Source organism: Labeo rohita, chromosome 20 (genome assembly GCF_022985175.1).
Source record: "Labeo rohita strain BAU-BD-2019 chromosome 20, IGBB_LRoh.1.0, whole genome shotgun sequence".
NCBI lineage: Eukaryota > Metazoa > Chordata > Actinopteri > Cypriniformes > Cyprinidae > Labeo > Labeo rohita.
The window spans coordinates 13,579,709-13,605,019 of NC_066888.1; the positions used below are offsets into that span (position 1 = coordinate 13,579,709).

General features: G+C 35.4%; 1 protein-coding gene across 3 annotated transcripts; it reads left to right on the forward strand.

Moving 5' to 3' along the window:
• Window positions 1–254: 254 nt before the first annotated feature.
• Window positions 255–24,906, forward strand: esr2a (estrogen receptor 2a). Of its 3 annotated transcripts, none has more exons than XM_051138052.1 (11): window positions 255–433; window positions 5,320–5,472; window positions 6,461–6,966; window positions 7,051–7,217; window positions 10,313–10,429; window positions 11,148–11,471; window positions 13,395–13,533; window positions 16,795–16,928; window positions 20,273–20,447; window positions 22,949–23,169; window positions 23,341–24,906. In XM_051138052.1, exons 3-10 carry the CDS (start codon window positions 6,569–6,571, stop codon window positions 23,157–23,159), a joined length of 1,665 nt encoding a protein of 554 aa, XP_050994009.1. In that variant the 5' UTR covers window positions 255–433; window positions 5,320–5,472; window positions 6,461–6,568; the 3' UTR covers window positions 23,160–23,169; window positions 23,341–24,906. The 3 variants fall into 3 exon arrangements, with proteins under 3 accessions (XP_050994009.1, XP_050994007.1, XP_050994008.1); XM_051138050.1 differs by having other exon boundaries at window positions 256–433; window positions 20,273–20,456; XM_051138051.1 differs by having other exon boundaries at window positions 256–433; window positions 5,320–5,468; window positions 20,273–20,456.
• Window positions 24,907–25,311: the final 405 nt, after the last annotated feature.

Genomic DNA, 25,311 nt, shown 5'->3' on the forward strand with positions numbered 1-25,311 from the left:
AATAAAGTTTAAGTGCCTGTTTAAGTGACTAATGTACCAAATAAATACTTTCAATAAATGACATAACATGCATTTTTTAAGCTAAATATTGTTTTAAAAAAGATATTGCATAACAGGAATGATCCAGCTGTTAAGTGTAGAATATAACTTACAGAGTACATAGTGAGCACTTCAATAGCAGCAGATGTTCAGGCAGGAGGAGGTGATTCAGGCGGGTGTGGTCAGTGACGTACAGACTCTCAAATAAGTACGAGCGCTCAGTGACAGACGGAGCAGAGCACACTTTAACGTCTAACCTACCAGCACATCACAACACTGGCCACAGGCTTTTAACAACGATCATATTAAGCAATACAGTTCTCTTTTGGGATACTTATTGACTCAAGACTTACAGTGGACCATCTGTTGATCAGCTAAACATCGATTGCAACAGGTAGGTTCAATGCCTTCCAGTCCGTTTTTAGTAATGCGGGTAAACTTTCGCCTTATTCGCATTGCAGTGTTTCTTTCACCGCGTGTGCTTGATTACTGTACGTATGTTTACGCGTGCACCGCTCATCCTAAAATGACGCAAGCAGGTTAATAATGGAAGTATGCAGAACATCTTATTCATTCACTTTGAAGCGGCACTGCGAGGCATGAGGATGAGAGTTTTAACCCTCTGAGATCCATGCGTTTTTCTCCACATAGAAAGTGGAAGCCACTCGCTATAACAGTGATGATGATGTATACTTTGTTATTCTATTTCACAGTTATTTTACTCAGCAAATAGTGGTTTGGTTTTGAATATTACATGTATCAGGTATTATGTATACATGTATATGTACTGTACATATATTATAGTTGGTAGATTTACAAACCGAAATATGACCATTTTGAAATGAGTACTGTTGTCTTCAACTGTGATACATATTCATATTAAATCACTGACACAAAGTGAGTCTTTTATCTAAGAAATCTGTCAGTACATATTGAAACTTGGACAATATGTGTCTTTTTTTACATTAAAATAATAAAAGTACCCTCAGTGATTATATAATTGAACACTACCAGTCAAATATTTATGAATTACTTGTAGAACTACTACATTTGTTCCAGAAGTCAGTAATGGTGTCTGTGTGTTTTGACCTTGTTGTGGCTTCAGCAGGTGATGACATTTAATATGAAATGTTCTTACAAAACAGTTGTTGCAGTACAAATCAATTGGTCAGCTGCTGTTAATGTGTAGTTTTTACTTTGTGGCAAAGAAAAAAAACAACTAGTTATACATTTACTGTTATATAGTGCTTGAATTTAACTCTTGAAACTGAAAAAGTAGTAGAGTTGACTGTCAGTAATTGTTTTTAATAACAGGGAGATTGAGCAACACAGGCTCCTTATGGCTTTCTTTTCTTCATTCTCAGTTAAAAAGGTGTATCTCTCGCATTTCATTTTTTCCCACCGTTTGATATTTCTGGTCTCTTTTTGCTTCTTAATAGGTCAAGTAAACTAATTAAATACTTAAAATTAAAATTAATAATGTTCTTTTGGTCCCACTTTATATTAGGTGGCTTCAACTGCTATGTGTTTACATTTAAATTAATCATTTGATACAATGTACTTACTTTGTACATACGTTTTTACATTGTACTTATATTTTAAAAAATACCTGCATGTATTTACATCTATAATTAATTTCTGTTATTACATTTATAGTTGCACTGTTGACCCATCCTTTACACCTTAACCCACCCTTAAACCTACCCATACCACCAAACCTGTACTAACCTTACCCATATCACACCTCAGTAGCAGAAAAAGTGTTTTGCAATACAATATAAACACAGTAAATACATAATACTTATTTTCTGATGTAAGTACATAGTAGCCACCTAATATAAAGTGGGACTGTTTCTTTTTTCCTTTTTTGTGGCTTAATATTTTTTTATTGTATAATTTTACATTTTTATTATATATATATATATTTTTTTTAGTTGTGTAGACATGCCTCTGTGTTGCCAGTATGTGAACAGTTACCTTACAAATCCTGCAGCATCATTTGCGCAGTGACTGTGGTCTAATAAAAGTAGATCTGCCTTATGGGAATGTAGATGAAGTGAAATGTGCGTCACTTAAATATTACATACTACTTTTACCGTTTATGTGTTTGGTAGATGATTTGATCCAAATCACATTTGCATTCATTTTATCAGTTCTTGCATTCCCTAGGAATCGAACCTATGACCTGTTGTTTCTAAAACCATGCTCTACTATCTAAACTACAGGAAGACCTACAGCACTGTATTTTTTACATGCACTATATTATTAGATGGTTTATAGTCTTGAGGGTTTGCATCAGTCTCAACGGTGGTCTTCCCGCTTGTTCCCACAACTCCTGCACAGGGCATGGTTTCCGTTGCTCCTTCTCTCTCTTATCCGTTTTCCGCCAGAGAAGGGAGTGAGAAGGGAGATCACACCGCGGCCTTGGGCTTTTGTTTTTGGTATGCACTGCTGGCCGGTGGCCGGGCGCTCTTTTGCCTCAAGAGCACACATCATGCCAGACTGTTTGTCAGGAGAGAGCTGATGCATGCAGCTTCAGTCTGTCCCGCTTTCCAAGTCTCCTCCTTCTCTCAGTCTTACGTTCTGTCTTAGTCTGTTTAGCAGAGATATTATAGGAGTTAGAGCATTTGAGGTTACTGGGTTATGAATGGGAAGAAGTTTCCGCATTATCAGTATGGTGGGAATGAACAGAGAATTTTGCTGTAGGTGTTTGACCAACCACCACATCTGGTGAAAAGGTCATCTACATTCCTGTGATTTGTATATCATATTTGTACATTAACAATCTAGTCCATATTCTGTTTATTAAAGCCAAGTATACAGTAGTCAACATTTGAAGTGGATCAAAAAAGTTTATCAAAGTTGTCCTAAGACAAGAACGGGTATTTGTTGTGGTTTCAGGACAACTTTTATGAAAGGTTTTGATCCACTTCAAATGTTGACTACTGTAAATCTCATGTTAGCGTTTTTAAGCATTTTACATTTATTCCAAAATAATAACAGTTTAAACAATATATTTTACAGGTGCATCAAAGAATTAGAATATCATGAAAAAGTTCATTTTTTATTGTAACTTATTTTAAAAAATAAAACTTTCATATATTCTAGATTCATTACATGTAAAGTAAAACATTAAAATTTTCTTGATGATTAGAGCGTACTGCTCAATGAGCAGTGCTCATGAAAGTCAAAAATCTAATGTACATCAAAAATTTAATGAGTTTCATTAAATGGCCATCCCTACAGTATAAATTCAGGTTATCTTTTGTTGTTTGAAACCACACTAATGGGGAAGACTGCTGACTTGGCAATGGTCCAGAAGACAATCATTGACACCCTCCACAAAGACGGTAAGTCACAGAAGGTCATTACTGAAAGGGGTGGCTGTTTACAGAGTGCTGTATCAAAGCATATTAAATGCAAAGCTACCAAGCCACTTCTGAAACAGAACAATGTCAGAAGCATCTTACTTGGGCTAAGGGGAAAAAGAAGTGGACTGTTGCTCAGTGGTCCAAAGTCCTCTTTTCAGATAAAAGTAAATTTTGCATTTCATGTTGAAATCATGGTCCCAGAGTCTAGAGGAAGACTGGAGAGGAACAGAATCCAAGCTGCTTGAAGTCCAGTGTGAAGTTTCTGATGTCAGTGATGATTTGGGGTGGCGTGACGTTTGCTGGTGTTGGTCCATTGTGTTTTATTAAGTCCAAAGTCAATGCAGTTGTCTACCAGGAGATTCTAGAGCACTTTATGCTTCCATCTACTGACAAGCTTTATGGAGATGCTGATTTCCTTTTCCAGCAGGACTTTAGCACCTGCCCACAGTACCAAAACCACTTCCAAGTGGTTTTCTGACCATGATATTACTGTGCTTTATCAGCCAGCCAACATGCCTGACCTGAACCCCATTGAGTATCTATGGGATATTTTCAAAAAGATGACGAAAAAGAGAAACAGTTGATCCAACAATATACAGACGATCTGAAGGCTCAATAGTGCCTCAGCAGTGCCACAGGCTGATCACTTACATGTCACACCTCACTGATGCTGTAATTTGTGCTAGGAGCAAGTCATTTGCGCCAACCAAGTATTGAGTGCGTAAATGAACATACTTTAAAAAACTTGAACTTTTCTTTTTTGCAAATCAGTTTTTTGATTGATGTTAGGAAATATTTGAATATTTTGAGATACTGGATTTTTGACTTTCATGAGCTGTAAGCTCTAATCATCAAAATTAAAACAAAAAAACTTTAGAGATATTTTACTTTACTTTTTGATGATATTCTAATTCTTTGAGATGCACCTGTATTTGTAAAATAACTATTCTTTTTAATAGTCAAGTCTTAACAGTCATCAAAGCTCGGTAAATGTTGGTCACAGACACAGAGATTTACTGTGTGCTGATTACTCACTAAAAACTCCCACAGATCATGTTTTCAGGCCAAGTTAAGTCTTATTTTGATGTAACAAAATGGTTATATCTAAGTGTGTGAGTTGTTTACTTACTTTTTTAAATTAGTCTTCCTATTAACACCATTATATTGTTTATTCAGATTGATTCACTTTTGATATATATACTGAAACTACCAACATTTTTATCTTAAAATGTACTGATAACAAAATGTACAAAAGATGTGGCACAGGGTTATACATACAAAGACAAAACACCATGATAACAATAAAATAAATGGATTACAAAAATAAATAAATAATAATAAAAACTTTGTTATGAAATTATTTTAGTATTATCATGGTGTTTTGTCTTTGTATGTATATAAATATAAATAAAATACAACTTTTACTCTTTTTGAGTATAAATTAAATGGTATTTCAAAGTTTGTTTTAAAAACAATTTTTTTTTACAGTATTATACAGTAAAATGGTGTATAATGTGATGTTAAACCATTTACAATTTTTATAGCATATAAAGTAAGGTAATTTACATTTAATCAATTAACTTTTTTTGCTGTAGCATTTTATAGTATTTTCCTGTAAAAATTACGTTTTTGCAGTGTGTGATGTGCACAAAAGGATATCATCTGACATATTTATGACCAGAGTGTCTTTGGTTTCAATATGCTGATAATCAAAACTTGCATAATATTATTATTATTAATAATAATAACAACACATTATTATTGTGTTTATTATTATTAAAATTTACAATTATTAAAATTATTTATAAAAATAGTAAAAAAGTTTGTACCATTTTATGTGAAGTCAATGTTTGCAGTGTTTGCAATTCACAGCATAGCATTATACTTTTCTCTTTCTGTCATTTTGCAGGTACTTGTGCTCTGTGCAGGGCATGTTTTGGCCAGTTGCCTGTCTGCACTGAAACAAGGGTTCAAAAGTCCTCAGCTGACTCACCGCTGGCAGTCTGGACAGACAGTGTGGCTAACTGCCTCTCTCGCAAATACAGTCTACAACACTGTGTAGGTAAGCGTCACTTTAACAGACTTCTGTGTTACATTTATAAGAACTAACAAGTGCCATTAGAAAGGCAGCACTGTGTAGAGCTGAGAGAAATAAAAATGTGTTTTCATGGATATGGATATACTGTGTATAAGAAATGTAAATGTTCCTGAGGCGAATCTTTAGGCCTTTACAAATGCAACTTAGATTTATACCATCACAGAGCTGTATGCAACAGGCTGAAAGCTTATTAAACTGACCTAAAATAGGCAGATATGCAAGACATGCAGCTGCTTTTCTGTGTTCACAAACTAATAGCTTCAAACAAATATTTGCTATTGTAAATTATAGTGAGACCATATAATCGTCCCTCCATAACATGACATTAGCAATGTCAATGTTTGGGTTTAATCCAGGCAATGCATGCACAAATAATATCTATAACTTGCATGCAGTCTAAGTCACCTTGAATAGAAGCATCTGCAAAATGCATTTACATGTAAATTATGTATATACTGTTACAGATCATTATGGGAGCAAACCACATTTTGCATGTATTTGGTATTTGGTAAGGAATAAGAGTAATTTGACAATATATATATATTAAGTGGGATTTGACTTTTATTTTTTGGTGGAACACAGTGTGATAATTTAGTCTTTCTCAATCCAGTCTTGTCACTCAGCCTGCACTGTGAATGACTCGCCAGTAATTATGAACTTAGAGGAATAGTTCAACCAAAAATAAAAATTCTGTTATTAATTACTCACCCTCATGTCGTTCCAAACCCGTAAGACCTTTGATCATCTTCAGACCACAAATTAAGATATTTTGAATAGACAGCAACACAACTGGTACGTTCAAGGCCCAGAAAGATAGTAAGAACATTGTTAAAATAGTCCATGTGACATCAGTGGTTTAACCCTAATGTTATGACGCTACGAAAATACTTTCTGTGCACAAAGAAAACAAAAATAATGACTTTATTCAACAATTTCTTCTCTTTCTTGTCAGTCTTTGACGGCATCAGTTTTCAGTATCGATGTCTGAGGAGTTCAACATGACTTCCATCAGCAGTTCCCTGTTGATGATACAACATCGCTGAGCTCATCCGCTTTCACCATGTCCGAGTATCCCGAGGGAGACAGCCCTCTGCTTCAACTGCAGGAAGTGGACTCCAGCAGGGTGGGAGGTCACGTTCTCTCTCCTATCTTTAACTCCTCTCCATCCCTGCCCGTGGAGAGCCATCCCATCTGCATTCCTTCACCCTACACAGATCTCGGCCATGACTTCACCACTCTGCCCTTCTACAGTCCCGCTCTGCTGGGTTACGGCACGTCGTCTCTATCCGACTGCTCGTCGGTACGGCAGTCGCTAAGCCCCACCCTCTTTTGGCCACCTCATAGCCACGTTTCCTCACTTGCATTGCATCAGCAACAGACTCGATTACAACAAAGCCATCCAAATGGTGGGACGTGGGCTGAGCTTACACCACATGATCACGGTGAAGAGGAAAACAGGTGTGTGGAAGCTCAATTATGTTTTATTTCAGATGACTGCGTAGTTTTGGGTACTCAGATGCATGTGTCCGCTCTGTTCCATAGCAAACCGTTGGTGAAGAGGGTAGCAGATGCAGAGGAGACTTCTGCCTCTATGAGAGGCAAAGCTGACATGCACTACTGTGCTGTCTGTAGCGATTACGCTTCTGGGTATCATTATGGCGTGTGGTCGTGTGAAGGATGTAAAGCCTTCTTCAAGAGAAGTATACAAGGTATTGCTCTCTATAAACACTTATTTACTTTATTGTGTACTGATTAGTAGGGTTACACCAATATTTAAGGAGATTTTGGATGCAAAATTCACGATGGTATTTGCATGTAATTGTGTCTTAGCAGTGTGTGGACACAACCACCCTACAGTGATAAAAATCCATTAACTCCTTTTTTTTAGTCACCACAAAACATAAACAGTCTCAATTATCAAACCGTTTTGATTTTCTGAGCAGTATGATGTCATACTGTTTATGCCCCGCCCACAACCACTGACGAACTGTCCCATATTGGCATATTTCCAGTCCTCAGTTGTACACTGTCCACCATTTTCTCCGTGCTTGAGCAGCTATAGTGACAACAATGTCTCGTAAGCAATGCAGGTGTTTTGTAGTTGGATATAGAAGTGAACATAAGAGTCTTCATTTTGTCCCAAAATCAGAGCCACTGAGGACGCAGTAGATTAGTGTTAGTTTTTGATGGTAACGCTCCACTGAATACACAAAACATTAAAGAGAGGGGTTGGGATGAGCAGAGCTCATTTTCATTTAAAGAGATATGCACCGAAACTGGTCGCTGAGAACTGTTTTTGACAAGGTACATTTTAAAGGGAATTTTAACAAAATTGTGTTGCAGACATTTCATGAAGACCCTAAATAATCATGCCATTTTGTGGAAAATGGGCATTGATGTCCCCTTTAAAATTCTGGAAGATTATGATCATCCGTCAATCATTTTCATGTTATGACCGGTAATTAATAAATGGCTGATAATATAATTAAATTTTACCAAATTAATTAGCAATATAACACCAAATGCTAAAATTAATCATTTTCCTTTCATTGCCAGTAATTGATAAATGGCTGAGAGTTAAATTCATTTATAAATTAATTTAATCTTTAATTACTTATGCAATTATTTAATGAAATTTAAGCATCTCAACATTATAATGTAAAGTATGAAAAACTGATAAAGATTTTTTGAGATATGCTAAAGATTACATTTAACATTTTTTTTAAATGTAAAGCTTAAGTGTGTGTGTAGCTGATAACAAAGGTACACTGTAAAAAATAAAAACACAATTTGTTGAGTCAGCTTAAAATAATTTGTTACCCTGCTGCCTAATTTTTAAAATTTTAAGCTCAGTCAACTAGAATAAGTTTATTCAACTTGAAATGTTAAGTTGTACTAAGTGACAACTTAGATATTTGTGTTTGCTAAACTTAACAAATGGGTAAGTAACCCAGCTGCCTTAAAATTTGAAGTTGATTCAACTCAAATATCTAAGTTGTCACTTAGTATAATTTAACATTTCAAGTTGAATAAACTTTTTTTGAGTTGAATGAACTTAAAATTTTAAGGCAGTTAGGTTACAAATTATTTTAATTTGACTCAGCAAATTGTTTTCTACAGTGTAAATTAGCATGCTTGTTTTGTATACCTATAATACTGATATACTCTCCATTCCAACTTTACCATTTAAGATTAAAGGTTAAAATCTTCCACTGACATATAGATAGAATGTCCAGCATACAAAATGTAACTCAGAGCAGAGGGTTATGGTGTCATCATAAATTTGCATACTAATTTGTGATTGGTCTTTTATATTGGACTTTTATATGTGATTGCATGCTGAATTGTAAACGGTCTTGTATTCTTTGCATTAATAGCCATCTTTACAGTGTTTAATGTAGGGCTGGGTAAAAATATTGATTTCTCTATATTAATCGATTCTCATTTTTACAAAACAATATCAACTCTCAAATTCCAAGAATCGATTAGTCTAGCCTATTTTCAGTTAAATGAACAGAATATTGTAGCACATTTCCCATCCATTAAATCGCAGTAAGTTTTGTGCTATGTTACTTTTGATATTCAGCCATGCCTCAGATTCCAAATTCTGTCCATTTTATTACAGTATTCAAATCATTCAGATCATTTTAACGCCTCAGTTCAAAAGAAGCGGCAGTGTGAAGCGCACTTGAATGGATCATCTTTGTTCCAGTTTCAGCACAAAATAAACATAAGGATCAGAGGGTATGTTAAAAGAAAGAGTACAACTTACCGAAATCCGTATCCTGTCTCATGTAATCGTTCAATCAGTGTTTCAACAGAGGAAAGGTGTCAGTATAACAGCTTGTAAACAATGTCAAGTAACATCACATTTACCTAAAAAAAACATTCGGTGACCATAAACTCGTTAGACAGCTAGAAAAACAAACTCTAGAGAGGATATTTTGCTAAATATATACACCATTTAATATTAATTATAATTTTACTGTTCTTCAATATTTAAATCCATCAAGTTTTTATTTAAATGTTTATATGTGACCCTGGACCACAAACCCGGTATATTTTACAGGTATATTTGTAGCAACAGCCAAAACTAGATCATATGGGTCAAAATTATTGTTTTTTTTTTATGCCAAAAATCAGATATTAAGATAAATATATTAAGTAAAGATTATGTTCCATGAAGATATTTTGTAAATTTCCTACTGTAAATATAAAATGTAATTTCTGAGTAGTAGTAAGCATGAACTTAATTTTGACAACTTTAAAGTTGATTTTCTCAATATATTGATTTTCTTTGCAAAAAAAAAAAAAAAAGACATATGTATGTGTATATATATATATATATATATATATGTATATATTTAAATTGTTTCTTACGACTGGTTTTGTGGTCCAGGGTCATTTAAAAAAATGAACTGGAGTAGAAATATCATTATATAATTGTAACTTTATTATTATAAAAACTTCATTGACAGTAATTTTTTTTTTCCTTAAAAGAACGTTTGGCATGTACTGTACCTGATAAATATTTTCGCTTAATTTGTCAAAACCCAGCCCTAGTGTAATGACACCTTCACAGCCACCTTTTCCTTCAGAAATGCTATTTTAGCTCTGAAATAATTGATTCTAATTTGGTCAGTCATGGCATTCTGCGTTAAAATATTTTATATAATGATTCTAAATGTCTCTACAAAGCCACTCTGCTTTACAGTCTATAAACATAGTAACAGACTTGTCAGACTTGTTAAGCTCTAAGCAACTGATCAGTGCATGATAATGAATATCTGATTCATTTTCTCAGGACACAATGACTACATCTGCCCCGCCACCAACCAGTGCACCATCGACAAGAACCGCCGCAAAAGCTGCCAGGCCTGCCGCCTCCGAAAATGTTATGAAGTTGGAATGATGAAATGTGGTGATTCTTTTGTTTTCCATTCCTTCCTACCAACACCCTGTCTACACCCACACAGTTGCCAAATACTTCACCAGAGATTGCTGCTGAATTTGGACTTTGGAATTTATGTCACAGTATTAAACAGCTATCGTGATGTTTTGATATGCGTCACCACTGCAGTGATAGTGTGATCGAGCCCTGATTTTTTATAGATGTTGGTCAAAGGTTGCACCAAAACAATCCAGATAAATTACTCTCAATCCATCTCATCATACTTAAGTTTTAAGATTTCACAAATTAATAATTCACACGTATTTGAACCAGATTGTCTTGCGTGAGCTGTTTGTGAGTTGGCTGAGTATCTGGGAGTGCTTGTTTCTCTAAACAACAGTTCTAGTTGCATTAAGTCTGTGTTGCTGTGGAGACTGTTACCATCTATCCTCATCCGGTCCTGTAATTGCTGTTCTAGGGCAGTCTACTTTCACAGCTTTGCTTCAAGGTTAGAAGAGAAAGTGATGTACTCTCATCTTATTGGTCGCTGTGGTTGTTTTGAGCTCTTTAGAATGTATCAAATGTCATTACAAACACAGTTTTGTCATTTGTTTTTGCAGCTTTTGACTTTGCCTTCTTTTCAAACTAAATTTAGCTTAAACTAGTGGTTCTCAAACTTTTTGTCCAACACGTTTTTAATTTTAATAATGAATTGTGCATGAATGAATTTACATGGTGTTTCTCACAGGGTTACGGCGAGATCGTGGAAGCTACCAACAAAGAGGAGCACAGCAGAAACGACTGGCGCGATTCTCTGGCAGAATGAGAACAAGTGGCCCGAGATCTCAAGAAATCAAAACTGTCCCATGTCCTCTCAGTGAAAATAGGGTGGTTACCATGGCATTGAGCCCTGAGGAACTAATTGCTCGAATCATGGATGCAGAGCCACCTGAGATCTATCTCATGAAGGACGTGAAGAAGCCGTTCACTGAGGCCAGCGTCATGATGTCACTGACCAACCTGGCTGACAAAGAGCTTGTTCACATGATCAGCTGGGCCAAGAAGGTTCCAGGTGAATGTATAACCAGATTCATAAGACAAAACAATGCAATTTTGATTCTATTTCTCGCAATTTTGAGTTTATATCCTGCAAATGTAACTTTATACTTCGCAATTGTACGTGTATATCTCATAGTTCTGGGAAAAAAAGTCAGAATTGAGAGATGTAAATTTGAAATTGCAAAAAAAAGGTCTGAATTGTGAAATAAAAAGTCGCAATTACCATTTATATTTTTTATTTAGTGGCGGAAACAGGCTTCCATAGTTTTCTAATAGATATGATATACAGTAAATACAGTTGAGGTCAAAAGTTTACATACACCTTGCAGAATCCACAAAATGTTAATTATTTTACCAAAATAAGAGGGATCATACAAAATACATGTTTTTTTTATTTAGTACTGACCTGAATAAGGTATTTCACATAAAAGAAGTTTACATATAGTCCACGAGAAAATAATTGAATTTATAAAAATGACCCCGTTCAAACGTTTACATAGTCATAGTGTCAAATTGTAGACCAAACCCACAAAGCTGATTCACTATGGATTCCTTCTGAAGCATCAGTGAGCATTTGAACCTTCTGTAATAGTTACATATGAGTCCCTTAGTTGTCCTCAGTGTGAACTAAAATAAGCATTTTGTATGATCCTTCTTATTCTGGTAAAATAATCCACATTTTGCATATTCTGCAAGGTGTATGTAAACTTTTGACCTCAAGTGTATACATACGTAAGTTAAGTAGTCTATATGTGTTTATATCGTCCTTTGAAGGCGTAGGACCATAAAATGGTCGTCCGATCATATCATTCTCCTACCTTCCTGTCAGCATATGTATTTGAATACCATCGCTCCACCAATAAATAAAGCGTAAAAAGGGTAATTGTGACTTTTTATGTCACAATTCTGTTTTTTTTTTTTTTTTTAGAATTTTTGGGATGTAGACCTCTGATTCAGATTTTTTTTCTCAGAATTACATGATACAAACTCACAATTTTCACTTTTTTTTTCTCTGATTTGTGTGATAGAAACTCTTATGAGAGAACAACTCAAAATTGCGAGCTTTTAAGTCACAATTGTGAGATATATACTCAATTCTAAGAACATATCAGTCTTTTTATCCCTCAGAATTGGACTTTATAACTTGCAGTTCTGAGAAAAAAGTCAGAATTGCGAGATATAAACTCGCAATTGTGAAAAAAACTCGAAGATGCGACCTATAGAGCCAGTATTGTGTGATATCCCACAATTCTGACTTTATATCAAGCAATTCTGAGTTTATAACTTGTGCAATAAATCATCAATAAATCATGCGGTTCAGAATTGTGTCGCACCTACCTTTTTTTTTATTTTTGTTCAGTGGCAGAAACAAGCTTCAATAGTAGTGTTTTTCAATGAGACATGAAGAAATCTGACAGCGTTGCATTCAATCCTCCACCAATGCCGCCTCTTATAGTGTTGCTGATTAGCTTTTGGTCTGCCTGTCCACGTTCATGTGTTTTGGAGGAGGTGTGGCTTTAGAGAACTACAGTATTTGTAGGGAGAGTGGGATCTTGTGCTTTTACAGCTAGATCAGTCTCCGAAATCACCTACCCTACCTTTAATCTTTTTAAATGTATTTGATGTTGTCTGTTTTCTTGTCTGATTTATTATTTTAATGAATACTTAGCTTTTGAGATGTGCAGAGTTTTTATTAGTGAATCACCATGTTCTGATTCTGAACATGAGCAGCTTGTTATTCTGAGAACATCAGCAAACCATCCCTCAGATGCATCTTCGTTCCCCAGGGATGACACAAGCCTTATGTCATTCAGTGAAGCGCTGCCTGCTGAAATCAACTACTGTACTAACCAGTAACCCTGAATGCTGTTGAATGCTATGAAACTGTTTTTGGATGTGTATGCAGTTGTTAATAATTGCTTGTTTCTCTCTTTAGGTTTTGTGGAGCTCAGTCTGTTTGACCAGGTCCATTTGTTGGAGTGCTGCTGGTTAGAGGTGCTAATGCTGGGACTGATGTGGCGGTCTGTTAATCACCCTGGAAAGCTCATTTTCTCTCCAGACCTCAGTCTCAGCAGGTAACTAGTGTCAGCTAATTGTGTTTATCCTTCCAATTGCCTAATTTATGAACAGGCACATCCATCTCTCTATGCTTTGAATAATTTTTCGTTCTCACATGCTTTAGATGGTCAGTAATATTATGGAACTGTAACTTTTTCCTGTGTGCCAGTATGGTATAGGCGATTTAAAGGGATATTTCACCCAAAAATTAAAATTCATTAATTACTCACCCTCATATCGTTCCAAACCCGTAAGACCTTCGTTCATCTGAACACAAATTAAGATATTTTTGATGAAATCCGAGAGCTTTCTGATACTGCATAGACAGCAATGCAACGGACACATTCAAGGCCCAGAAATGAAGTAAGGACATTGTTAAAATAGTCCAGTACAACCAGAATTTTATGAAACTATGAGGATACTTTTAGTGCACAAAGAAAACAAAAATAACTTTATTCAGCAAATTCTTCTCTTCCTTGTCAGTCAATGTGCATTCACAACAGTACACTCTGTGAGCTCTGTGAGCCATACATCTGTGTTTTCACTAGAAATTTGTAGTAGAAATAATGTAGTATATATTGTAACGTATCTTCCCTTACCAAAAAAAGGTAAAGTATACTTCAAGCTTATTTTATTAAAGGAGAAGTCCACTTCCAGAACAACTATTCACAAATTATTTACTCACCCCCTTGTCATCCAAGATGTTCATGTCTTTTTGTCTTCAGTCGTGAAGAAATTATGTTTTTTGAGAAAAGCATTTCAGGATTTTTCTCCATATAATGGACTTCATTGATGCCCCAATTTTGAACTTCCAAAATGTAGTTTAAATGCAGCTTCAAAGGTCTCTAAACAATCCCAGCCAAGGAAGAATGGTCTTATCTAGCGAAACGATCTGTCATTTTTTCGGAAAATAAAAATGAGTATACTTTTTAAGCGCAAAAGCTCGTGTAGCACAGGCTCTGGGATGCGCGTTCATGAAGCTACGTACTATTGAATTACGTCGAAAGGTCATGCAGAACGTAGGCGGAACTACAGACCCAGTGTTTACAAAGCGAACGCACAAAGACTAAGAAAGCGCAAGTAAGTCAAACGCTGTTTACAAACAAAAAGGTACAACGATGTCGGATGATTCTGAAGTTGTAGGAGAAAATAAGATGGAGTTCTTTGCCATACTCTACACAGACGATGAACTTAAACATGATTCATAGTATGGGAAGTTCGGATCATTTTACCGACTCGGACCTTTAAGTCTCGTTCAGCAAAATGAATGAATCTTTTTTCGAGTCATTTTGTTCATTTCATTTCATTCATTTTAGCAAAATATAAATCAAATGTTACGTGTTATTTCCCTAACACATCTACTGCTTACACAAATGTTGATCGCACTACAAATAAGACAAAACTATAATGCTATAAAAAACAGAAAAGATTACTTTATTGTTTACCTGGGTCTTTAGTCTATGATTAGCTCAACTCACCTCTTATCTGACAAGTTTTCGGGTTTGAGTCGTTCGTTCATCACGTGACAGCCCCATAAGATGAACGAACGACTTGAAAAACCCGAAGACTCGAAAAAAAGGTGAACCAATTCCAGTACAGAACCTAATGGGATGTTGGAATACATAATAGGAAGTGGAGTTCTCCTTTAAGTATACTTAAGTAAAGTTCAAGTATATTTTTAAGTATACTTTATGTAGTAAGTATACAAATATCAGTGTGCTAGTAGTATACTTGTTAGTGTACTATTTCAGTACTTCTTGGAACTAAATTGGCCCGCTTTCTAGTATATAAAAGTATACTTTTAAGTAAAACTGTAGTAAACTTTAAGTACACAACTAGTGTACACAAAAAACATTTGTAAACAAAAACATTTTATTCTACTTCATGGATTCTTTTTTATAAACATCTGAATGTGGGCAAGTTTCAAAAAAAAAAAAATAAGAAAATAATAAACATTTAAAAAAAAAAAGCCAAAAAAGACTGAATTGGATTCAGAATTATAATCAAAATGTTAATGGATTCGATCAACATTCCAAAGTCATTATTACCTCTTCATGGGTTGACATTTTATTCCATAATGTTACACAGTTTTGATGCTGTTTTATGTCTGATGATCATGTTAGATTATGTGTGGAAGCATCTGTTGTTTCGGTTTCTTCTTCGCTTGTGTTTTGGAAATTCTGTACAGAAGATCTGTAATAGTGCTGTAGGAGCACAAGTATAGCTCAGAAATATTTAGACTTTTTCTAAGTATGAGTCAAGTATACATAAATGTCATTTTAAGTATATTTCTGAGAAGTACATAAAAAGTAGACAAAGTATACTTTCCTATTTTTAGTTTAAAAGAAGTATACTAATAGCACACTTGGATAAACTTCTTTTTCATAAGGGTTCTCACATTGCAGAAGCCTTGTATAAAGAACTGTGTGTTCATAACAGTTGATTGTGTAGAATATAGCCCAATATCTGAAGAATACAGCTGTGAAACCAAATCAGCGGTTTGGCCAGATGTGTCAGAGCGAGTGCGAGGCTTTATTTGGTGGGAATTAGAGTGCTGTGGGAAGACAGGAACTGATTCTGCCATGGCTTGTGCATTATCACGCCTCTCTCTACTCCGCTGCCCTCTGTACCCTCTGACATGGTGTGTCCATGTTGTAATGTGAGAAAAAAATTGGGCCAGGGTTACAGATGCTCCGCAGACTTTATACCGGACTACACTTCCAAACCATTCCAATCAAGAGTGGGCTGTAAGACATTTACTGTATTTTCATGGGCTGCATTTCGAAATCTGTTGTGTCATAGCTAACGGGATCCCTGAGTTTGGTAAACTGCTTGTCAACATCAAAAATTGCCAAAAAACAACGCATGTCTTCTTTCTGACTACTACTGCCAATGATGACCCAAAATAATACTGAAATGTAGTAATGAAGTGCAATAAAATCTATTATTTTACACTCCTAGCGTTTAGGTTGTCTTCTTAAAAGCTAAATGGAAGTAGCTGTATCTTTGTTCTCTGTTCTCACAAGTTTTAATGAAGTGTTAGTGCCGTTCCCTCTCATTCACTGCTGCAGACCCAACTGCAGCAGCTCTGAGCGTCTCAGAGAGCACTAGTACTCTCATTTTCCATTGACTCTTTATACAGACTTCATCATTTGTACTGTCAGTAGGTGCCAGGTTTGGAATAAGACTGCTGAGGTTTGAGATTGTGGCCCGGTCCCGGGTTTCTGATGGTGTGAATTTTAATTTGTGAGACTGCTAAATGTCTTTGTGTTTGTCAGGGATGAAAGCAGCTGTGTGCAGGGGTTTCTGGAGATTTTTGATATGCTGCTGGCAGCCACGTCCAGGTTCAGAGAACTCAAGTTGCAGAGAGAGGAGTATGTGTGTCTCAAAGCCATGATCCTGCTCAACTCCAGTGAGTGTTCTTCTCATTAAAGGTTTTATGAAATGTGCATGCATTTCTACTTCTTGTATTACTAAAACAAATGTAGTTTTAATAGAAGAAAATTTATGTGTATGTTTTGTTGACCTTCTCCGTAGGAAGGCGATTTATTTAAGAAAAAATATATCAAACATTTCTCATTAAGTTCTTTTAATTTGTAGTATGATCTATGATATCACACTCTGTTGTTTTAATGTACACACATGGCTTTTTTTAACAGTCACATTAGGGATGGTCCAGTAGACACCATTAACCAATAGAAACTGGTCAACTGATAAAGATTTTGGACTATTGTTTATCGCGGTTACAGGCTAACGTGACATTACTGTGCTGCGTGTATTGAACCAAGTCGAACGGTAAAAAACACTCGCTTGCATGTGTCAAAATGCCCATCTTTGGATGTATGCTTGTAAACACAGTAATTTAGGTTTTAAGTGAAAGCAAAGAGCTGAGAACGAAAACACATGTGTATATTGGATCTGGGTAGCTCTTAAAGTGACAGCAGTCTGATATTCCTGCTGTCTGTCATTCATGTTAATCAAACATCAAAAGAAAGAAAATCTCTCATCTCTCTTGACTAAATCACTTTCGTAACTTTAATAAGAAGAAATATATGTTTAATTTACACAGTGAAGAATATGCAGTTGTTTATAATTAGTTTCTTATTCTTATTTAATCACTGACTATTTACTTGTCTTTTTTTTTTTTTTGGTGGTGACAAGAATTATGAAATTTCTATGGTATCAAAATTTTGATATCATAAAGACTTTTTATTTAAAGCAAAACTAACTACATAGTGATACATTTTGTTACTGTGAAATAAAATTACTCATATTGCTATATAAGACTTTGGTCGTATCTGCCACCCCTGCGTCACATACCTCATGATGCCAACATGATGCTAACTTACCTTTTATATATTTTGTTACATTTTTGTTTATATTTACATTTTTTAGATTTTTGATTAAAAGATGTCTCTGTAAAACATAGTAAAAACAGTTATATTGTTAGATATTATTACAATTTAAAATACCTTTTCTATTTCTGTTTGGATTTTCAGCAGTCATTACTTCAATCTTCAGTGTCACTAATATACTAATTTGCTGACTAAGAAACATTTATTATTATTTTCAGTGTTAAAAAACAGTTGTACTGAATATTTTTGTGGAAACTGTGACACTTTTTTTAGGATTCTTTAATGAATAGAAACTTCAAAAGAGCAGTATTTCTTTGATTTTAAATAGAAAACTTTTGTTACATTATAAAATTTGTTTGATTAATTGAATGCGTCCTTGCTGAATAAAAGTATTCTTTAAAAAAACTTTTGAGCAGTAATGTATGTCTTTTTTTAATAATCAGTTAACAATGTTAAGTATAGTAAAATTTACTGCAATATGCAAAATAACATTTTGAAAAAACTGGGAAGCATAAAAGATTGATTGTTAAATATGATATTTTAAATCTTTTGGCTGTTCTGTAATTTAGTAAATAGCAGATTTCATGTTTTAGCAAAAACAAACTACAGGCTAAATTGACCCTTCGCAAAAAAACGCCATTTTGTGGCTCTAATGTGTTGTGACAGATCACTGCATTGCCTTATTAGATGAACCTACAAGTGAACCGATCGTCTTTTCTTCTTTAGTTAAAGGGGTCATCTTATGCCCATTTTTTGCAAGTTGATGTGATTCTTTAGGGTCTTAATGAAAACACACTTTGGTAAAAAAATTTCAGTGGTAGTGTGAAACAATACCCTTTTTACCGTGTCAAAAACAGCCCTGTTCACAGCGAGCTGTTTAGGTGCATGTTCCTTTAAATGCAAATGAGCTCTGCTCACCTCGCCCCTACCTCCCTTGGTGTTACGAGCGGTTTGAGAGACTGTAAACTTTAGCCGTGGAACTTGCTAACTAGCATATTATTAGGAAAGATTCATTAAAAACCCTTATACTCACTTCTGCTGTAGGCTGTAGGTGAAGCTATGACGAATGATTAGTGCGAACATAGACGCATTTAGGCAGATCGGCGGACGCATTCCCTTCAAAAACGAAGTAACGTTAATCCTCTCCATCTTCAGCGGCTCAGATGTCGGGAGTAAATGACAACTGCTGTGTTCTTTATTACATTCAACAAAACACCTTTATCGCTCAATTGGAGACATTCTTGCCTACCCCTGCTCTGACGTCGAAACAATGGCGGACAGTTCACAGCTCAGTCAGGGCGGGTCTAAGGTAAGACGGCCGTGTCAATCAAAAATTGTGGGAGCGGCCTGTGCAGAACTACATCACTCTGCCAGTGATTGGGAATTTAAAAAAAAGCACTGGGTAGATTTTTATCATTATAGGGTGGTTGTGTACACACACTGACAACACACATTTATGCTCAAACAACATGTAAAAGTGAATTTTGCATTCAATGACCCCTTTAAAGCGCAAAAAAAACATGAATGAACATTAGAGCATATTTTATTTTAACCGTGGAAAGACGTCAATACACACAATTTAAGTTTAAGTTCACCGAAGTTAATCTACTCTCTTGTCTGATTTGTTTGTCAGACAAAATGGTGGATTTGACGTTGTTTGGTCAGATCGCCTGTCAGTCAAGCTGTTTGCAAAAGGGTCAATTGAAAAATCAGCAAATGTATACATTCTGTCTCTAGCACTCGATTGTAAAGTTTAAAAAAACAATCTAGTATAGTGAACAGCTGTCGAACAGCAGTCTTTTGGTTCCGTTTATCATAAATGAGTGCGCTTACGCTCAATACATATAATAGTGAAGTGGGTACTCTTAATATTTCTGTCATCAAAAATCCTAACAAAATGCTGACCTCCACAAAGCTGTAATAAATAGTGTACACTCGAGGCTCATAACTCAGAAGGTTACTACTATCCTTTCTTTAATTGTTGCCAAGGCCAGGCAAGAAAAACGCTCATGCGTTGTAAAGTCTTAATGGGGACAACATGCCTTTGCTCAACGCTTTCATCTCGAGTATCCATTTCACTACAAACGCTTATGTAAGTAACAGGCAGTACCTGCATCGTGTTTATTGTCTGAAGGAACCAATATTTCTTCCTTCTCTGAACTTTTGATCTGTCTTTTCCTTGTGCATTATCTCTTCATTCTCAGCCCCCAACAGCTGTTCTCACTTTGTCTCTTCAATATCACTTATGTGATCGCTCCAGATGTGTTGAGTTGTTTTTGAATGGGATGTTCTTTGGATTGGATGCTTATTTGTGTATCACCCTCTATTATTTTAAGCGGCTGTAAATGTCAGCGTCTCACAGCTTTAATCTCTGAGAGCTTGCGCTCGTGCGTCATTGCAGACATGTGCCTGAGTTCGTCGGAGGGAGCAGAGGAGCTGCAGAGCCGCTCGAAGCTGCTGTGTCTGCTGGACTCGGTGACGGATGCCCTGGTTTGGGCCATCTCGAAGACGGGTCTGAGCTTCCAGCAGCGCTCCACCAGATTAGCCCATCTGCTCATGCTGCTCTCCCACATAAGGCACGTCAGGTACAGACAATAAAAACCAAATGGTTTATCTGATTTTCACCAAAATTGGCTCAGATCATCTTCAGACGATGTTGGTAAAAAGTTAATGAATTCAGGTTGATTAGTCAAACTACTTTTGATGTAAAAACAATAAAAACCTTGAATGAGGAACTGTTGACGCAGGTGACTTCTTCGAGTGCACATCATGCATTACTTTTCTTCTTGCATTTCTTCTTCCGCTTGAGTCTGTGGCAGCCCATAAAACCGCTTGCGGGAAAAGTTATGAAATTTGGCGCACAGATAGAGAAACATTAACCATAGTACATTTGGAGTCTCTAACCCAAACCCTCTAGTGCCACCAACAGTTCAAAGTTGCACTCATGTTTATGCTAATAACTTTTGAACCATAAATTACAGAAGCAAAATTCTATTTTCCTCTAATTCCTTAGCTTATGCTGAGTCAAATAGACACCAAAATTTGAATTTCTATGGGTCAAGTTTTTTCACAATTTTAATTAAAAAAAAAAAACGTTCTTTTTCGAACTCGTCCTACATGGTTTGTCTGATTTTCACCAAAATTGGCTCAGATCATCTTCAGACAATGTTGGTAAAAAGTTAATGAATTCAAGTTGATTAGTCAAACTACTCTCGAGTAACGAAGAAACTAATTTGACGAAGAGTGTGCAAAAATGAACACGAGGCTATATCTCCACAACGGTTTAGCGAAATGAGACCAAACTTGGTGTTTGTTCTAATAACCATGACCTGAGGCTACCTGCACAGTTTTGGTGCAGCGCCACCTAGCGGTCAGGAGATATGAAAAATGGTTATTTTTATTTTAACTTCTGAATGGTTCAGCCAAAAATAAAAATAGTTTCGGTGCAGCATACTGAGTCGAACCATGCCCAGTTTTCCTCAGAAAGTTAGCTTGAACTACTACGAGCCAACTGTAGGTGGGAGTGGGGTAAGATTTTTTACTTATGTGGTCTTCAAAATAAGGGAAAGTGAGGCAGAAGTACAATGAAGGTATCTAAAGTAATTTCAGGATGTTCCTGTTATTTTAAATAATCTGAATGTATTTATGACAAAGGGTTCTAAAAATGACTTCCTAAAAAATGTGTTCCTGTGGCTCAGTTTGCCCCGAGTCAGTGGGTAAGATGAACCATCTGGGTTTAAACTGACTCTCAGACTGAATCGGATTCAAACCTATGTACAATTTTAAAGATGATTTACCTTTTTTAAAAGCAAATTTAATAATGAAATTTAATTTTACAAACAGTCTAAAGCTAAAGCTAACTTATAAATCAAATGAAGTGTCATTTTTTTAATCTTGAATTTTTTTTCTGAAACAATATGTTGAACACCAAATTTTTAACCTTCCTATAACAGACCAAACAGAGTTTGTTGAGTAAAATTAAATAAAAACTGAATTAGAATGAAGGAATAAATGTCACTGAAACTAATTAACATTTCAGTCAAAAGATTCTTGGCATGGTAGCTTTTCTGCACTAATAGGTGGAAAGATATATATGATTATAACGTGGTAAAAAGGATCTTCTGGTTCTCAGAGAAGGATATATAATAAACTAAACCAGTTGTGTAATATCACATTAAAACACCAGTCTATTCTTCAGAGATTTAACTTAACTTCAGTGCCTTATGGCAGGGTAAGTTAAAGTGCTGGCTCAACTTACCCCATAGCATTTGGCTCACTTTGCCCTATAGCTGGCATTTTGGAAAGAAATGGCTAGCTTACCAATTCAGGCTTACCTATATTTAGCTAAATGATTTGCATGGTTTCATATTTTGCTAAATCACCTATATGCATCATAAATATTTTTAGACCTGAATAAATTTTCTTTGATGTAACAGCCATTACATCTTTTATGCAAACATTTTACTTTGACAAGCCAAAAACCGTTTATGCCAAATAAGTCCTCCCATGTGGTTCTCCTTTTCACAGTCTGGCAGAAATGATGTGTGATTCCAAAATACATGGTCACATGACAGTAAAAGTGTACAGCTGCCAAGATACAGGGGGTGGGTCAACTTACCCACTGGCTCAACTTACCCCACTCTCCCCTATTCTTTAAAGCGTTAAGTGTAGTATTGAGCTAGTATTGTAGCTGACACCTTTTTCAAAGCTTACTGTATTAAACTACTTTAAATAAGTACCTTGTAGTGTATCTAAATACTTTTTCCAAAAGGTTGGCTTGTATTAAATGCTCTTTAACTAATAAGCTTACCAATACTTCAGTGTGGAAGTATGTCTGTAAGTGAGACTTCTGGTTCATTAGCCACTATAGAGAAATTACGAGAAGAATAACAACGTGCAGTAAACAGTAAAACTGTTTGCACTACAAACCAGTGTGTTCTAAAAAATAGCTGGACGCAGATGAGACCAGAAGCCAGTTTCATAAAATTAAAAAAAAAAAATTGTCTCTGTTTTATAGCTATTTGCAAATTTTGATCTGTGCAAAAGCTTCTGCTGACTGTATTTCCACCATCTGTAGTAACAAAGGCATGGACCACCTCCACTGCATGAAGATGAAGAAGATGGTTCCTCTGTACGACCTGCTTCTGGAGATGCTGGACGCTCATATCATGCACAGCTCACGTCTGTCTCACTCCAGCCCTCGAGCGGCTACTTCTCCCAAAGAAAGCAAAGGCATCCAGGAGGCCTTCGCCTGCTCTTCTCAGCACGGAGAGACCTTAGGACCCTAAACCATCTCTGGTGAGACACATAAAGAGTGGTTTCTTTCATAATGCAGGTATTGTGATGTTAAAATAAATAGAATTTTACTGATGAAAATGGCTGGTTTATACAGACGTTGGCGGCTAAAAAAACGTTCATTAATGTTCAAGCTGAAAAACATGATGTTAAATTGCTCTTCTTTTTCTCCAGCACTGAAGAATGATCTATAGTTTCGGGAGAATGGACAACAAAAACAGCCACACAAAAAGAGTGGAATAGGATTTCTCGAGATGAAAAACATTGCTGTGAAATCCTTGTTGTTTTCACAGAACACGTTCTAAACTGTTTTTTTTATTTTATGTACCCTGAAACACAAAACCTTAACATTTGCTGGTGGTTTGAAAACCCATTAATACTTGTTTGGTTTTTGGATTCAAAAGCATTTTTGAAATGTAACATGCAGTGAGAGATCTGACAGTGTCGCCTCATTCATCCATTTACATAAAATCTGCACCACATTGAAATGTACAGTTTCTACTTTTCCATTTTCTCTTCTAGTACATTTGCAGCAAAGAAAACATCAGCATCACACTGATGCCCTCATCAGCTGTAGCAACTGCTTTAGAGTGACTACTGACGACACTGTCAGAACAAGCTGATTAAATTCCAGCAGTTTGTATGCAATGGGAGCAAAGACCAAATTTTGGACCAAAGGCTCAGAAGAACTGACTCAAGCCTGATTCTCTGTCAAAACAAGGACTTGTGAATGTCACATGCATAATTCAGGACAGCTAGATGTTTTGCTTGCATCTATTACATTCGACAAAACGTTACGGCTCAAAATGTGTTTAAAATACAAAATCAAACTGCCTTCTTTCATCCTGCTCTCTACCTAGTAAAACCCCTTTAACACCGTAAAGGCCTTGTACAAAACATTTATACATTTTCTAGAAAACAGCGCAATCTGTTGCTACTATTTCCACTGTGAAAACCTTTCTGTTTGTAAGATGCACCAAAACTACCAAAAAAGTACTTGTGAAATTGCACTTTAAAAGTTCTCTGAGATATCTAAAGAGCTGTTTTGAGAATCAAGAAAAATTGAAATATTGCAGTGCCTACAGTGATTATAGCCTCTACGGTTTGGTTTAAGATGACCGTTATAAGAAATTTGGTATAAAACCAAACCTACAGATTAGAAGCAAAATACAGATGTTACATTACTTAATTTTAATAAACGCACAAAGTATTTATAAATGTTATTGTATCTGCCGGCAGCCATTTGAATTTCAGTTGATTTGATATCAAGCGCTAATATCCACCTTATTTTTCAAAGCGAGACTTTTGAATGTGCGAGACTTCCAGGTTTGTAAGCCGCTATAAGGAAATAAGGAGAATAGTAGTTGTACGAAATTGAAGTTGTAATATTTTAAGGAATAAAGTCGAAATATTATGAGAATAAAGTCAAAATATTATGAGAATAAAGTCAAAATATTATGAGAATAGTCAAAACATTTTGAGAAAGTCGGAATTACCAGAATAAAGTCAAAATACTACAAGAATAAAGTCGAAATATTTTGAGAAAATCTAAATTAAGAGAATAAAGTCGAAATATTACGAGAATAAAGTCTAAATATTTTGAGAAAGTCGAAATTGTGAGAATAAAGTCGAAATTTTAGGAGAATAAAGTGAAATTACGAGAATAAAGTTGAAATTTTACGAGTATAAAGTGAAATTACGAGAATAAAGTTGAAATACTACAAGAATAAAGTCGAAATATTTCGAGAAAGTCAAAAATTACGAGAATAAAGTTGAAATACTACATGAATAAAGTCGAAATATTTCGAGAAAGTCAAAAATTACGAGAATAAAGTTGAAATACTACATGAATAAAGTGAAATTACGAGAATAAAGTCGAAATATTACAAGATTAAAGTCGAAATATTACGGAATAAAGTGAAATTACCAGAATAAAGTCAAAATATTATGGGAATAAAGTGAAATTATGAGAATAAAGTCGAAATATTACGAGAATAATGTGAAATTACAAGAATGAAGTTGAAATATTACGAGAATAAAGTCAAAATATTATGAGAATAAAGTTAAATTACAATAAAGTCAAAATGTTTCGAGAATAAAGTCGAAATGTTTCGAGAATAAGGTCACAATATTTTGAGAATAAAG